Source organism: Mandrillus leucophaeus, unplaced genomic scaffold (assembly GCF_000951045.1).
Source record: "Mandrillus leucophaeus isolate KB7577 unplaced genomic scaffold, Mleu.le_1.0 Scaffold698, whole genome shotgun sequence".
NCBI classification, from domain to species: domain Eukaryota; kingdom Metazoa; phylum Chordata; class Mammalia; order Primates; family Cercopithecidae; genus Mandrillus; species Mandrillus leucophaeus.
Window position 1 is genome coordinate 192,324 of NW_012107563.1, and position 15,271 is coordinate 207,594.

Sequence of the window (15,271 nt, forward strand, 5' to 3'; positions counted from 1 at the left end):
AAAATGCAATTTTGTATTCACTGAACTCTCAAATGAAGATAAGTACTGCTGAGGAATAGAGATGTGTAAATTAAAGATGCTATTATGACTTCAGTCTAGTCATGTTGCTGATTTTAAAATGGAGTTATTGTGAGGTTAGATACCTCCAAGATGCTTGGCATTTAAGACCATCTCTTTAGAGAATACCTACTGGGACCATTTTAATTATAAATCTATTTTCAAGGAGTTCATGTAAAGATTCTGAACCAGCATTCCTCACTTAAGTTAGCATTTGTGTCATTCATGTAAAACAAGATGGCGCCCATCTACAGCAAAGTTTACCTCACTGGAGTTATTGGAGTTTTGAGGTAGCTGAGTTCCAGAAAATCCATGGCTGCCACTTAAATCAAATATCTGACAGACAGGGGATGAAAAGACAATGAAATGGCCCTGTAATGTTCACTTGCCAGCTACCTTTTCTCATTATTTAAAAACTAAAGTTCTATAACATTTTAGAAGAGCTTCATATCACAATTTGTACTATTATTCTAATACGTTTAAAGTTTTAATTTCCTACATAGTTACGTTTTACTTTTTATGTCATCTATCATTTAAGTCGGCCTGCAATCCCAGCACTTTGGGAGGCTGTGGTGGGCAGATCACCCGAGGTCAGGAGTTCAAGACCAGCCTGGCCAAAATAGTGAAATGCCATCTCCATTAAAAATACAAAAATTAGCCGGGCCTGGTGGCACCCACCTGTGGTCCCAGCTACTCAGGAGGCTGAGGCAGAGAATCGCTTGAACCCAGGAGGCAGAGGTTGCAGTGAGCTGAGATCATGCCACTGCACTCTAGCCTGGGCAACAGCACGAGACAGTCTCAAATAAATAAATAAATAAATAAATAAATAAATAAATTCATTTATTCATTCTTGATATCGCTTTTAATCAAAAAGTACATGTTTCTGAAGGTGTGAAACAGAACCACCAAAATCAAGCTCATACCTACTTTTTTAAATGGGCACAGAATAAATCTTGGAAGAAAATACAGCTAAATGTTAAAAGTGGTTTGTTTGGGTAGAAGAACTAAAAACAATTGCCTTTTCCAAATTTCACCTTCTAAATTTTGTAGTAGCATAATTAACATTAAAAACAATGTAAACATTTAGAAATACCTACTAAATCAACTTCATTCAGTTATATAAATACCGACACTGTAATTAGTTTCATATCTTTTTAAAACAAAAAATGTTCAACCAAATGCTTTTGTTTATCAAAAAATCTATGTTGAGAACAAATTACAACACATGCTGGGTAAAAACCATATTAGGCTCATATCTAATTAGCAGAATGTCTATATCTAAGAAAAGTAAGCAAGTTATTTATCAAGTTATTATTTAATTATATAGAATATACTGTCTTGATTAAAATACCTTAAGGACATCAGTTAACCATCAAAGAAGTTCAGTTCACAAAGCATAAGGGCTCGGTGTTATGGCTCAGGCCTATAATCCCAGCACTTTGGGAAGTTGAGGTGGGAAGACGGATTGAGGCCAGAAGTTTGAGACTAGCCTGGGCAACATAGGGAGACCGCCCCCACTCCCATTTCTACAAAAACGATTTTTTTAAAATAAAGAAAGCATAGGCCCACCATTAGCAAAGGGTTTGCAGTTGACGACAGTCAATAATGAGGAAATACATTTCCATTACAACCAACAAATAAATTACTCTTTACAATTAAATTAAATTAAATTAAATTACAGGCTGGTCACAGTGGCTCACACCTGTAATCCCAGTACTTTGGGAGGTAGAGGCAGGGAATCACATGAGGCCAGAAGTTTGAGACCAGCCTGACCAATATGGTGAAACCCTGACTCTACTAAAAATATAAAAATTAGCTGAGTGTGGTGGCTCAAGTCTGTAGTCCCAGCTACTTGGGAGGCTGAGGCACAAGAATTGCTTGAATCTGGGATGTGGAGGTTGCAGTGAGTCAAGATTACACCACTGCACTCCAGCCTGGGTGACAGAGACTCTGTCTCAAAAAAGAAAAAAAATAATAATAATTGCAAGTAGAACCACAATTTTAAAATCTGATATTATTTTTGTATATCAGTATACAAAAATGGTGGCCACATAAAAGAAGTTTCCTGTGATTCTGCTGTTAATGAACCAGCCCACTCCCCACCACCTCTAACTTTATTGTTTCAAGGTTTTAAACAGGTCAAAGGAATTGATACTGGCCCTTTTACTTACGTAATTCACAAAAGCATTATCAAATAAATAGCCATACACAAATTAGAAAACAAAGATCCAATAAAATGTGACTCTCTTTCCATTGATATTGAAAACATAATCAGAAAAACAGCAGCTCATTGAAAATAAAAGCAAAAACTTCTTCACATTTAATTGCAAACCTTTTCCCTATTCACCTGAATGATCAGGTCATCATATAACTTATTTTTTCAACAGCTTTGAAACACAGTAATCCTAAAACATATCAGTCAGCAAGATAAAATCCATTATCATGCACCTGCATCATGAAATACAGGTGCACCATGAAATACATATATTCAAAATGTCCTGAAAACAATTTACAATACTTGGGCCGCATTTCACCAACACGTGCCTAGGCTACTTTTCCTTAATAAAAACGTTAGAAGAGGCCAGGCACGGTGGCTCACGCCTGTAATTAGCACTCTGGGAGGCCCAGATGGGTGGATCACCTGAGGTCAGGAGTTCACGACCAGCCTGGCCAACAGGTGAAACCCTGTCTCTACTAAAAATACAAAAATTAGCCAGGCGTGGTGGTGTACACCTGTAGTCCCAGCTACTCAGGAGGCAGAGGCAGGAGAATCGCTTGAACTCAGGAGGCGGAGGTTGCAGTGAGCCAAGATCGCATCACTGCACTCCAGCCTGGGTGACAGAGCGAGACTCCATCTCAAAAAAAAAAAAAAAAAAAAAAGAAAGAAAAAGAAAATGTTACAAGAGCCACCCCTCCCCAAGGGAAAAATAAGCACCAGCAATATTTCAGTGTTTCAAGACCATGGACTTAGGCAGAAACTAGTCCCGGCCATGCCCTTTGGTGCTGGTGAACAGGGGAAGGTAAGTGATGTAACTAACCTCTTCAAGTGTCAGTCTCCTCATCTCTAAAATGGGACGACAAAACCCCAAGGCCATGTTGTAAGGATTTAGTGAGCAAAATCCACAGCACTAGCAACAGAATTGAGCTGCCACTCCTCTTATTATTAATTTTCCATTTATTTTAATATAAAATCTATGAGAAAATAAATATTAGCACTAGAGGGAAGGAAAAGTGTGGATTATTTTCTGATTATTCTTATTTTTTTCTGTTCTTAAGCACTGCATGCAGTATGACTACCTCTTCGGGAGTGCCAGGATAGATGCGGCAACTTGTGCACTTTCGTTGGGCAAAAAAAAAAAAGAGCATGCTAAGAACTGATTCCTTTGAATCAACTTTCATTTTCATTTTTATTTTTGAGACAGGGTCTCGCTCTGTCACTCAGGCTGGAGTGCAGTGGCAAAATCATGGCTCACTGCAGCCTTGACCTCCCGGGCTCAAGCGATCTTCCCAATTCAGCCTTCAGAGTAGCTGGGACTATAGGCACACACCACCACACTCGGCTATTTGTAGAGATGGGGTCTCACTCTGTTGCCCAGGCTGCTCTTGAACTCCTGGGCTTAGGTGATCCTCCTGCCTTGCCCTCCCAATCTGCTAGAATTACGGCATGCGCCACCCCACCTGGCCTGATTTCATTCTTAACAGAGAATGAACATTGATTATTTATAGCAGGCGGAAAATTAGGGGTTTCAGGAATTTCACTCTAGTATGCTGTTCCCATGCGGAAGAGCTCACCTGAGTTATAGAAGGTCTCTTCTCCTTCCCTTTTCTGGCCAGCGTGTCCAGCCCTTTTAACGAAGAAAATATTCCCTTCTTGTTTCTCCCTCGCTGGGTCAGTGACAGTGTCCTTTTCCGGAGAGCAGAGTCATCTCTAGAACATACCTAATGTAAAACACAGTTTAAAAAAATCTAAAGGCTTAGTATTTGAGTGGCAGAAAAAACTAACAGTTGCCCTAAGGAAGCGAGCTCTGCTTGCTATAAACGCATTCTGACCATCGCCAAAAGCTACTGCATGTCTGAAATGCCAGGAAAGCATCCACCATATAGACAGCTCTCATCTGGATAACACAAGTCATGACATTCAGGTCTCTCCATGGTGGGCAGCAGTGTCAGCAAAACCACTACAGACCCCTAGGCTGAGCTGACACAACACACAGAAGGCACCAAAATGGGAGTGACTTCAAAAAACCCAACGGGGCGCTCTGCAGGACAGAGAAAACAACCTTTAATCCATCCTTTAATCTTCACCCCACTGTTGCTCCTTCTCCAGCATCCCACTTTCCTGATGGTATGAGGTGGAACACACGGAGAGGCAGACAGAGATGAACACGCAGTAACTGTCCACTAGCTGCTGGACTCTAAGCAGTAGAGAAACTGGGGGCTCTACAGCACGATGTCTGGTCTCCTTCATCCCCAGGCCCGTGGCCTCTGGGTGACCTGGCCTCTAGGTGTCCGTTGTTGGGTCAAGTCCCACAAGCGCTGATGGCAACAAGCCAAAGAAAGGGGGAGCATCCGCAGCCCTCCCCGAATGCTGCAGAAACAGCCTTCCTTAGGAACTTACCAGAGCATGGAAAGAGGAAACAGACAAGATGCCCAGCCTGCCGAGGGCCAGCTTGGAGGGGCGGCTGGCGGCTGCAAGGAGACTCTTGGGGTTCGGTAACTCTCCACCTTGTAGGCTGGCCAGATAGCAGCGCATCCTGAACAGATCCATGTGAAATTTCTCAAGATTCTGCTCCCACTGCTGGATCTTAAAGCAAAAACAGAGGTGATTTAAACAAAAATTAAAAGTTTTCATGGGTTAAAATGAAAACGTGATCCCTTTCACAAACTTGAAGAAAAAAATAGTTTCAGCTGGTCTGCATGGTTTAAATTAGCCTTGCCTGCTCACCCCATCTCAATCCCTCCCTTCCAAATGTATTGGGTCCTTTGGGAAGTAAGGCGGGCAGATCACTGAAGGTCAGGCATTCAAGACCAGCCTGACCAACACAGTGAAACCCCATCTCTACTAAAAAACAAATAAACAAACAAACAAAATATATATGTGTATGTGTGTATATATATGTGTGTGTGGGTGTGTGTGTATATATATGCACACAAAAATTAGCCAGGTGTGGTGACAGACACCTGTAATCTCAGCTACTCTGGAGGCTGAGGCAGGAGAATCGATTGAACATAGGAGGCAGAGGTTACAGTGAGCCAAGATCATGCCACTGCACTCCAGCCTGAGCGACCAAGCAGGACTCTGTCTCAAAGAAAAAAACAAAAAAATGCACTGGGTCATCTGGCACTTCACTTCATCAGGATAGCCAAACAAAACCAAAAACAAAAAGCCAGTGGTCCCAATAAAGTGACATGCCAAAAAGGCATGATGTTTGGAGAATGCCAACACTCTAACCATCCTGACTTAAAACAGGATGCAATTTGCAAGTCAGCTTTTTCACTTTGCTTCATTTCCCTTCACATCTACAGTCCCTGATCCTAAACTAGATTAACTGAACTGCACACAAACAGATGCCAGATAAATGAAAGTAGTGACTTTATGTTTCTGTTCATTCTGAGTAAATGACTCAAAACAATAAGAAGCAAATGGACTTCAGGGATAAGGGCAAATAGAACTTTTACTTAGAACACTCCTAAGTATCTTGGAGAATAACCACCATCTGTACATCTAAATAAAACTAAAGTATATGCAGCTGTTTACACCACAGAAGTTCCTATGAACTTCTTCAAAACGTAAGTCATGATTTAGTAAAGAAATGCAGCCAAACTCTGGGAGCCACTCTCCTTTCTCCCAAGGATGTCAAAATGCATTACCTGCAAGTATTACCTTCATGCAAAGATAAATTATTAATAATAGGTGAAGAGAGGCTCTTGTGACTTGCCAACACAGGGACTCAGCAGAAGAACGAAAAGAACAGAAAGCTGTGATTCAAAAGGTCTTAAGAGCAATCTCAACACTCAAGAGAAGGTCTGTAAGTCAATGCTTGTAATAAAGGATTCAGTGTGAAGAGTGAGGTTATTTCAGGTCTAACAGTTGCAGCTTCAGTTCTGCCATGTTGCTGAGCACCAAAATGGACCTTAGCCTTTCACACTAAGCTTTCTAGGTGAATCCTTCATTCTGGATAAATGATACTTTGAAGGATTTCCAACACTGGACGCTCTGCCCCCTCCAATCTCTCCCCATAGAAAAGTATTACAAATTCTGGGCATTTCCCAGACCTTCTCCAAGTTCTCTGTATCTAATTCTTAGGTTGGTCGCTGCACAACTTTTCTGCATGAAAGAAAAACAGTCAAAAGATGTAAACAAAGAATTTCTTGATCATCATCATTTGTCAGCAAAACAGTGACATTCCAAGGTGCATTGAAACAATGTCAACATCCATAAAGAATTTAACCTCACTTAAGATCCTGTATACCCATATTAGCAACGTGGTGGCCTACTGGTATCAGCCTTGAATGGACAGAATGACCTGTTGGCTTTTAAAAATGCAGATGCCCAGGTCCTACACCTGAAGATTCTATCCATTAGGTCTGAGGTCTAGGAAAGTTTACATTTCATAAGCACCTCCTGGGATTCTGGTGCACGGCCTTACTGATGACTCCTGTTCTAGACTAACAAGACAGTTCAAACTGAAACGGCAAGTCTCTTCCGGGTCCTGCCATATTAGAGAATTCCAGATTCCAGAGCGACGGATGGGTACAAACTGACACCTTACTTAAGGTTCAGTAAAAACTATAATCTCAGTTCTGTTTCCCAAACATCTTCTCTCCAGATGATTCCTGAAAATCCAAAATTATAGATGGATTCCTTTGTCTTCTAATAATATGTAGACATTCCTAGATTGAATAATGCATTAAAGTTTATCACACTCATTTATGCCTCAGTGTAAAACACTTTATCAGATATTTTCTGAAGGTTGTATAGAGGGTGAAGATGTAAGAGGAAAGAAAATGAATGAGTGGCCAGGCACGGTGGCTCACGCCTGTAATCCCAGCACTTGGAGAGGCCAAAGGGCAGATTGCTTGAGCCCAGGAGTTTGAGACCAGCCTGGGCAACGTGGCAAAATTCTGTCTCTACAAAATATACAGAAACTAGCCAGGCATGGTGGTGCATGCCTGTAGTCCCAGCTACTTGAGAGGCTGAGGTAGGAGGATTGCTTGAGCCCAAGAGATGGAGGATGAAGAAAACTGACATCATGCCATTGCATTCCAGCCTGGATAACAGAGTGAGACTCTCTCCAAAAAGAAAAAAAGGAAAGAAAAAGAAAATGAAGGAGTCCTTGGATACCAGAAGGTAAAGATACCCATGCCATCCATGATGGATTAAAAAGACAAAAAAGGCCAGGAGCGGTGGCTCACACCTATAATCCCAGAACTTTGGGAGGCTGAGGCAAGCAGATCATCTGAGTTCAGGAGTTCAAGACCAGACTGACCAACATGGTGAAACCCCATCTCTACTAAAAATACAAAAAAACAAACAAAAATTAGCCATCTGTGGTGGCACACGCCTGTAATACCAGCTACTCAGGAGGTTGAGGCAGGAGAATCACTTGAACCCAGGAGGCGGAGGCTGCAGTGAGCCGAGGCCACACCACTGCACGCCAGCCTGGGCAACAGAGTGAGACTCCATCTCAGGAAAAAAAAAAAAAAGACAAAATAAAATAAACTAAAATCCAGGTCTATGCCAATCACCATAGATTGGGGAAGAAGACAATCTCTTGTATTTGCACTGAGTCCTGTAGTTTTAAAAGTATTTTTGAAAGCACTATTTAATGTATTTATGTGACTACACATCAAAGCAGCACTGAGAGGTAAAGATAGTTCCGTCCCAAACCATACACTGGGAATCATAAAGTTTTGTCAGAAACACTTAAATAATCTTCAGCACTCATAGACCTCTCCACCCAAAGCTTGGGACAAAATACAGATGAATTCAGAGGAAGAACACGGACCCAGATGCTTAGGTTTGTGGGAAAGTCAACAGGGCTGGACACCCCAATAGCCCAAAGGAGACCTTATAAAAATCAAGATGTTTGTTGTTTTGATTATATCTTATTAAGTTTCAAGACAACCAGTATCTCAATAAACTGTACACTGTAGAGTTCATTTAAAATTTAATTTAGTAGAAAAAGCAAAGGAAAAGTAACCTTATGACTTCTCTATTTCAGCAATGTTCCTTATCTTCTTATCTTTATCCTGACTGGAGCATTTTTTGTTTGTTTGTTTGTTAGTTTGTTTTTGTTTTTGTTGTGAGACAGGGTCTCACTCTGATACCCCGGCTGCGAGTGCAGTGGCACTGTCGGCTCACTGCAACCTCTGCTTCCCACACTCAATTGATCTTCCCAACTCAGCCTCTCGAGACCACAAGTGCATGCCACCACGCCTGGCTAATTTTGCATTTTTTTGTAGAGACTGGGTTTTGCCATGTTGCCCAGCCTGGTCTCAAACTCCTGAGCTCAAAGCAATCCACCTGTGTAATGGTTAATATTACATACCAACTTGATTGGGCCATGGGGTACTCAGATATTTAGTCAAACATTATTCTGGGTGTGTCTCTGAGGATGTTTTGGGGGAGATTAACATTTAAGTGGGTAGACTGAGTAATGCGGATTGCCTTCCCTAATGTGGGTGGGCCTCATCCAATCTGTTGACCACCTGAAGAGAACAAAAAGGCTGACACCCCCTCAAGTAACAGAGAACTCCTCCCCCCTGACAGCCTTCAAACTGGGACACTGGCTTTTTTTCCCCCTTGGCTTTGGACTTGAACGAAACATGGGTTCTTCCTCAATCTTGAGTCTGCCAGTCTTCAGCCCAGAACTACACCGTCAGCTCTCTTCATTCTCATGCCTTCGACTCAGATTGGAACTATATACCATTGGCTCTCCCAGGTCTCCAGCTTACTGACTTACCCTGCAGACCTTGGGACTTGCCCTTTTCCATAAATGCATGAGCCTATTTCTTATAATAAATCTCTCTCTTTCTCTCCCTACACAAACACATACACACACCTCTTCATGTATACCACACATCCTACTGGTTCTGTTTCTCTGGAGACCCCTGACTTACACAGCCTTCATCCCTGTAGATCTCTGTGGCACAGTAAGCCATCTTTACTCACATAGCTATTCCATATTGAAAGATCATAGCCATCTTATTTTTAAGGTCATGGTTCTTTATAGAAAGAATCAGTCACAGAGCTTAAATGAAGATTTGTGGTTAAATAAGAATCAATATGAAATATTTGACTTTTCTTTCCACAGACTCACCAAAGTTGTAGAGAGGAACTTGAAGGAGTATTCAAGTAAAAGTATGGTGAGGCCTCAGATTCAGATGCTTGGGTTCCTTAGAGGGAAGGAAGATGGACAAGTGCTGGACCCATAGGCTCACAACAGACCTTATAGTATTTAGAAAGGCTGTTAACATTTGCAATGAAATTGCAAAGGAGTTGATATTACCATACCTTCATTTCTCAGCAGGTGAAACTTAGGTTCAGAAGAGAAGCGATTTGACCAGAGTCACGTAAAAAGTTCGCCCTACCAGCCTAGCAGACCCAAAGCTGATTCTGATGTGAACAACATGTGGGGCACAGGGACGCTCTCAAGTTGCTATGACGGGGCCCCTGATTTCAGGTCTTCTGATTCATAGGCAGATAGCTGTGCATTATCCTAACCGTGACCTCAGCAACTTTCATTTACATTTTTACCTGTCAATTTTATTTCTGCCCATATACCCTCAGGTATTCTACAGACAAGGAGGTAAGACTACCACACTCTCATTTAGTGGCCCTATTCATATTGAACACTTTACATCATTTCAATATCCTACCAGCCTTGACGTTCAAAGCCAGCCCAAATTTAAAGTAATGTTAACTTGAAAGAAAAGCATTTTATAACAATTCCTCAGAAGGTGACATAAAAGAAAGACAAAGATACATATTTTAAAGGATAAAGGAAGAAATAAAAGATAATCTTTTAGCTATTAAGTATGTTAGTTTAGAGATTCAGTACAGTTCAATGATAATAATCACCAAATAGTAATGTATTACCTGACCACATTTATCAAGATGTTTCTGGAGATATTGTTTTCTAACATCAAAAATTAAAATGCCCAAAATCAGTTCTTTTTAATCCAAGACACACCACCCCACCCCCTATTTCTTTAAATACTGATAAGTTTCTAGATGTTTCCTTATTTTTTAGAGATAAACATCAAGATATGACACAAAAATTTAAAAATAAATAAATAAATAAAACCACTTCCAGCCTGGTCAACATGGTGAAACCCCATCTCTATAAAAAATACAAAACTCAGCCAGGTGTGGTTGGCACACGCCTATAGCCCCATCTATGCGGGAGGCAGAAGTGGGAGGATAGCTTGAGTCCAGGAGGTCGAGGCTGCAGTGAGCCGAGACAGGGCCACTGCACACCCCAGCCTGGGCAACAGAGTGAGACCCTGTCAAAAAAAAAAAAAAAAAAAAAGTAAAAAACGTAACTTCTATAGAGATTAAGCTTTTGTTCCTTTTAATGCCCATGCTCAAAACATAAAAATGAGAAGACTGGAAAAAACTCACTCTAAGGAGGTTTTCTTTATCTTTCATTGTGAAAGGAAGTTACTAATAACAAAATTACAGGGGAACGCTCCCGTTTTAAACACTGGCACAAATTCAATGAAAAATTTTCCTCTTTACTGCTAACATAGCTTTATTGATTTAATGAACTCAGAAAGGTTATGGTCTCCTGTAGTAAAGGGAGGGAGACGGATGAAGCCTAATGCTAAAAATAACAAATGAATAATGTTTTTTTTTAAAAAAAGATGACAAGTACATTCCTGCCACACCCAGCAGTCCTAGAAAAATATTTTCTGCCATTTAGTCATTTAATCACAGTAGTCATTTGCCTATTACTAGGTTTGTCCTGTAAGATAATTCATGTTTCCTTCTTGGTGTAAGAAGCTAAAAATCTCCCGTTCTATGCTTTCCAAATACTAAAACCCATCTTCGCAGAAGAACCAGCTAGTGACATAGATTACACTCAAGTTCAGCAGTAGTTAGAACAACCAGCTAAAGTTGAGAGATTCGGTTTTGTTCTGTTTTCCTTTGAGATATAATTCCCATACCAAAAATTCACTCAGTTTTATAATCAATGTAATTCCCATCAAATCAACCTGAAAAATCCACGTTATAAAAACAAGTAAATCTAGGATTCTATTTCATACAAAACAATTCATCACCTGGTTTAGTTAGCAAGCAAAGCATCATCTGATTTACCCAAGTCTTATGGAACAGTAGCGCCTATGAATTAGGAGCACAGATTTGTTTCCAAATCCCAGCTCTGCCACCGACCAGCTGTGTGACATGAGCAAATGCACTTCTTGCCACTCCAGTGGCACAATCAATTAGTGCACGGTACTCATACAGAAAATGTACTTCTCGCCTGGGTGCAGTGGCTCACTCCTGTAATACCAGCACTTTGAGAGGCCGAGATGGGAGGATCGCTTGAGCCCAGGAGTTCGAGACCAACCTGGGCAACGTAGAGAGACCGTCTATTTTTTTTTTTTTTAATTTTAATTCTAAAAAAAAAGAAGAAGAAAAAGAAAAGACATATAATTCTCCTAAGGGTCTATTTACTTGTCCATCAAATGGGTGCTATATCTACATCTTTACCTTGTGGAGTTACTGTGAAATCACATATGATAGTGGCCTAAGGCAGAGGCCCTAATAAAACAGGGAGGGGAAGCATGAGAACAGGGCAGGGCAAAAGGAAGGGTTCTGTTAGCCGGGGGTGAAGGAAGAAGGCCTAGAACACTGGGGAGTGGGGTGGGGGCTGACTCAGAGAAGAACTCTGTTTCCTGCAGTAAAGAGGACAGATCCTTGGACAGACGAGACAGAGGTGCGTCCACACATTCACTAACTCAAGCAAAGCATCAAGGGTTCAGAGGAAAAAAAAAGTCACGGTTCCTCCAGGAGCACGTAGTTTATAGCAGGAACAACCTTACACACGAAGAAATCATGACAAAGCCACAGATGAGAGCAGTGGCACAGACATGGAGAACTGTGGGAGGGGAGTGGGGTTCCCTGATGGAGTGGGCGAGAGGGTGATCAAGGACAGCATCCTGGAGGAAGCGACCCCTAAACCCTTCATGACAGTCGAGAAGGGGTGAGCCAGATGAAGAGGGCGGAGGGGAGCAGGGCACATTTGTGCACAGCACAGGAGTCCTGGCTGCCTGAGGAAAAACCTGAAGAAAGGAGCAGAAGGGTAGGCTCAGGGAGTTGCAGGTAAAGGTCAAGGTAGGGAGAGGTTATCAGGGATTTTATCTGGCAATCACAGGATCACATGTGCTTTTTATTTTTTTACTTTTATTTTATTTATTTATTTTGAGACATACCACTCTGTTGCTCAGGCTGGAGTGCAATGGTGTGGTCTCAGCTCACGGAAACCTCTGCTTCCTGGGTTCAAGCAATTCTCCTGCCTCAGCCTCCCAAGTAGCTGGGATTACAGGCGTGTGTCATCACACCTGGCTAATTCTTTTTGTATTTTTAGTAGAGATGGGGTTTCGCCACATTGGCCAGGCTGGTCTCGGACTCCTGACCTCAAGTGTCCGCCCACCTCGGTCTCCCAAAGTGCTGGAATTACAGGCATGAGCCACTGCGCCTGACCCGGATGTGCTTTTCAGATGCAACCCAGTCTGGCTGTTGTATGGAAGATGCATTGGATGAAGGGCGAAACTGGAGGCTTCTGCAGTGGTACTGGGAGGAGAGAGTGACAGACAGTCCTACTTCCCCTGACCACCTCTCACCACCTACCTATAACCACATTGCCTTTGCTCCCACTGTGCCTTGGCCTGGAAGCCCCCTCTCCATTCTCCTTCTGGTAAACTCCTCATTTTTTAAGAAGCAACTCGGCATCCTTCCTCCAGGGTCTTCCATGACTGCATGTGAGGCTACACTTCCCGTTTCTGTCTTCCACAGCGCTGGAATGATGACTGCACGTGAGGCTGCACTTCCTGTTTCTGTCTTTCACAGCGCTGGAATGCCATGTGCATTGAATCACTGCGTTATGTTGAAATTGTACACTCAACTGTCTGTCACCTGCTAGACTGAGAGTACCCTGAGGGCAGAGACAGTGACTTCTTTGAGTCTCCAATCTGTGCACATTTGCCTGACCCAGAGTATGCACTGAACAAACGCTCATTGAACTAAACCAAACATTCTTATTCTCCTGTCAAAAACATTTCCAGGCTGGGCATGGTGGCTCATGCCTGTAATCCCAACACTTTGGGAGGCCAAGGCGGGCAGATTGCCTGAGGTCAGGAGTTTGAGACCAGCCTGGTCAACATGGCAAAACCCCATCTCTAGTAAAAATACAAAAATTAGCCGGACGTGGTGGCGTGCGCCTATAATCCCAGCTACCCAGGAGGCTAAGGCAGGAGAATCGTTGGAACCCGGGAGGCAGAGGCTGCAGTGAGCCAAGATCACACCACTGCACTCCAGCCTGGGCGACAAAAGAGAAAGACTCCGTCTCAAAAAAAAATAGAAAATAAAAACACTTCCAGCTGCGCACATTGGCTCACGCCTATAATCCCAGCACTTTGGGAGTCTGAGACAGGCAGATCACTTGAGGTCAGGAGTTTGAGACCAGCATGGCCAACATGGTAAAACCCCACCTCTACTAAAATACAAAAATTAGCAGGACGTAGTGGCACATGCCTGTAATCGCAGCTACCCGGGAGGCTGAGGGACGAGAATCACTTGAACCCAGGAGGCAGAGGTTGCAGTGAGCCAAGACCATGCCACTGCAGTCCAGCCTGGGCAACACAGCAAGACTCTGCCTTAAAAAATAAAAAAATAAAAAGTAACACTTTCACCATCTCCCTGTTGCCTACTGAATAAAGTTCACATCTTCACGCACCACCTCCACGATCTGGCTTTATCTCCCTCAAATCCCCTCACAAATATGCTACTCTCCAGTGGTTTGTTCTTCAAACTGCTTCCCCCTGCACACATCTAGAAATACACCATAGTATCCTCGTATTTTCCTCAAAGCTTTGTTCTCAGTGTTCTCACCAGTTTCCAGTTGTCTAAATGCAATCCATCCTCCTTACGATTTTAAAACTGTATTTAAGTAAATATTTAAACTGAAGCCCACGTTTCACAAAACCCAGAGCAGTCTCAACCCTACCAGCAAGCGCTTCCTCCTTCCCCAAGTACCCCCTGGTAGTCCAATCACCTCCTCCCTCTCCAGCCTAATTAACCACAGAAGCAGGCCTGGCTCCCCTGGAAATCGCACATAATGAGGCAGGATGGGGGACGCCATCTGGGAGAATGCCAAGACTGCCTAAGGGTGGTGAGGTTTTGTCCTTGTTTACTTGTTTGAAATAATAAGTGGAAAGGAAAATAAAGTACTAACTGGACTTAATTTACAACTCTTCCTCCCTGGGAACTTCAAAGGCGATCTGGCGTGTGGATGGCGGTGTGATCTGGTCCACATTGGACATGCTCAAATGAAAGCTGCATCATCCTACCCCAGAAACACCCAAGAGGCCCAGGACATGGCCAGAGCATGTGACCACTGACAGTACGCAGCTCAGCCAGTACATTAACTGTGATAGTGCCTTTTTATTTCAAAAAGGATCTTCTCCACCCACGTACTTCAAAGAAAACCTGTTCCAGAGAATTTCTCTTGCATGATGTCATCTACATTGTACATTCTATTTTTAGGCTAGAAATGACTACATCTGAGGTTCTCAGGGAAAATCGCTAGGGAGGAAGCTACATAAATAAATGTATATTTATTGAGGTTTTAAAATGCTAAGTGGATAAAGCACTGCTCTTTTACAGACATTTTTAAAAGGAAGTTTAGAGAAAGCTAAACGCTTAGGGAATATTTTGGAGACCCTGTCCTGATTGGTCTTGATCTGTAAATACCTTTGCCTTTGTAGCTTCACATTACATGTTTTTGTCAAATATCTCATAAAAGCAATTTTAAGCAAGTAGTTGTTCCTGCTTAAGGTTTCCCAGTCTTTGTGTCTGAAGGTAAAAAGTAAGCAGCTCTTGGCCAGGCACGGTGGTTTCACGCCTGTAATCCCACCACTTTGGGAGGCCGAGGCGGGCAGATCACCTGAGGTCAGGAGTTCAAGAACAGCCTGGTCAACATGGTGA

The 15,271-nt window shown here is 42.5% G+C and overlaps 1 protein-coding gene across 1 annotated transcript in view; it reads right to left on the reverse strand.

Annotated features, from left to right (window-relative positions):
• The window catches only part of LOC105527879 (T-lymphoma invasion and metastasis-inducing protein 2-like), a 564,729-nt gene that overhangs the window by 92,398 nt on the left and 457,060 nt on the right, over window positions 1-15,271 (reverse strand). The window contains 2 exon segments of the mRNA XM_011964376.1: window positions 3,850-3,996; window positions 4,676-4,861. Of these exon segments, the coding sequence (XP_011819766.1) occupies window positions 3,850-3,996; window positions 4,676-4,861 (333 nt within the window).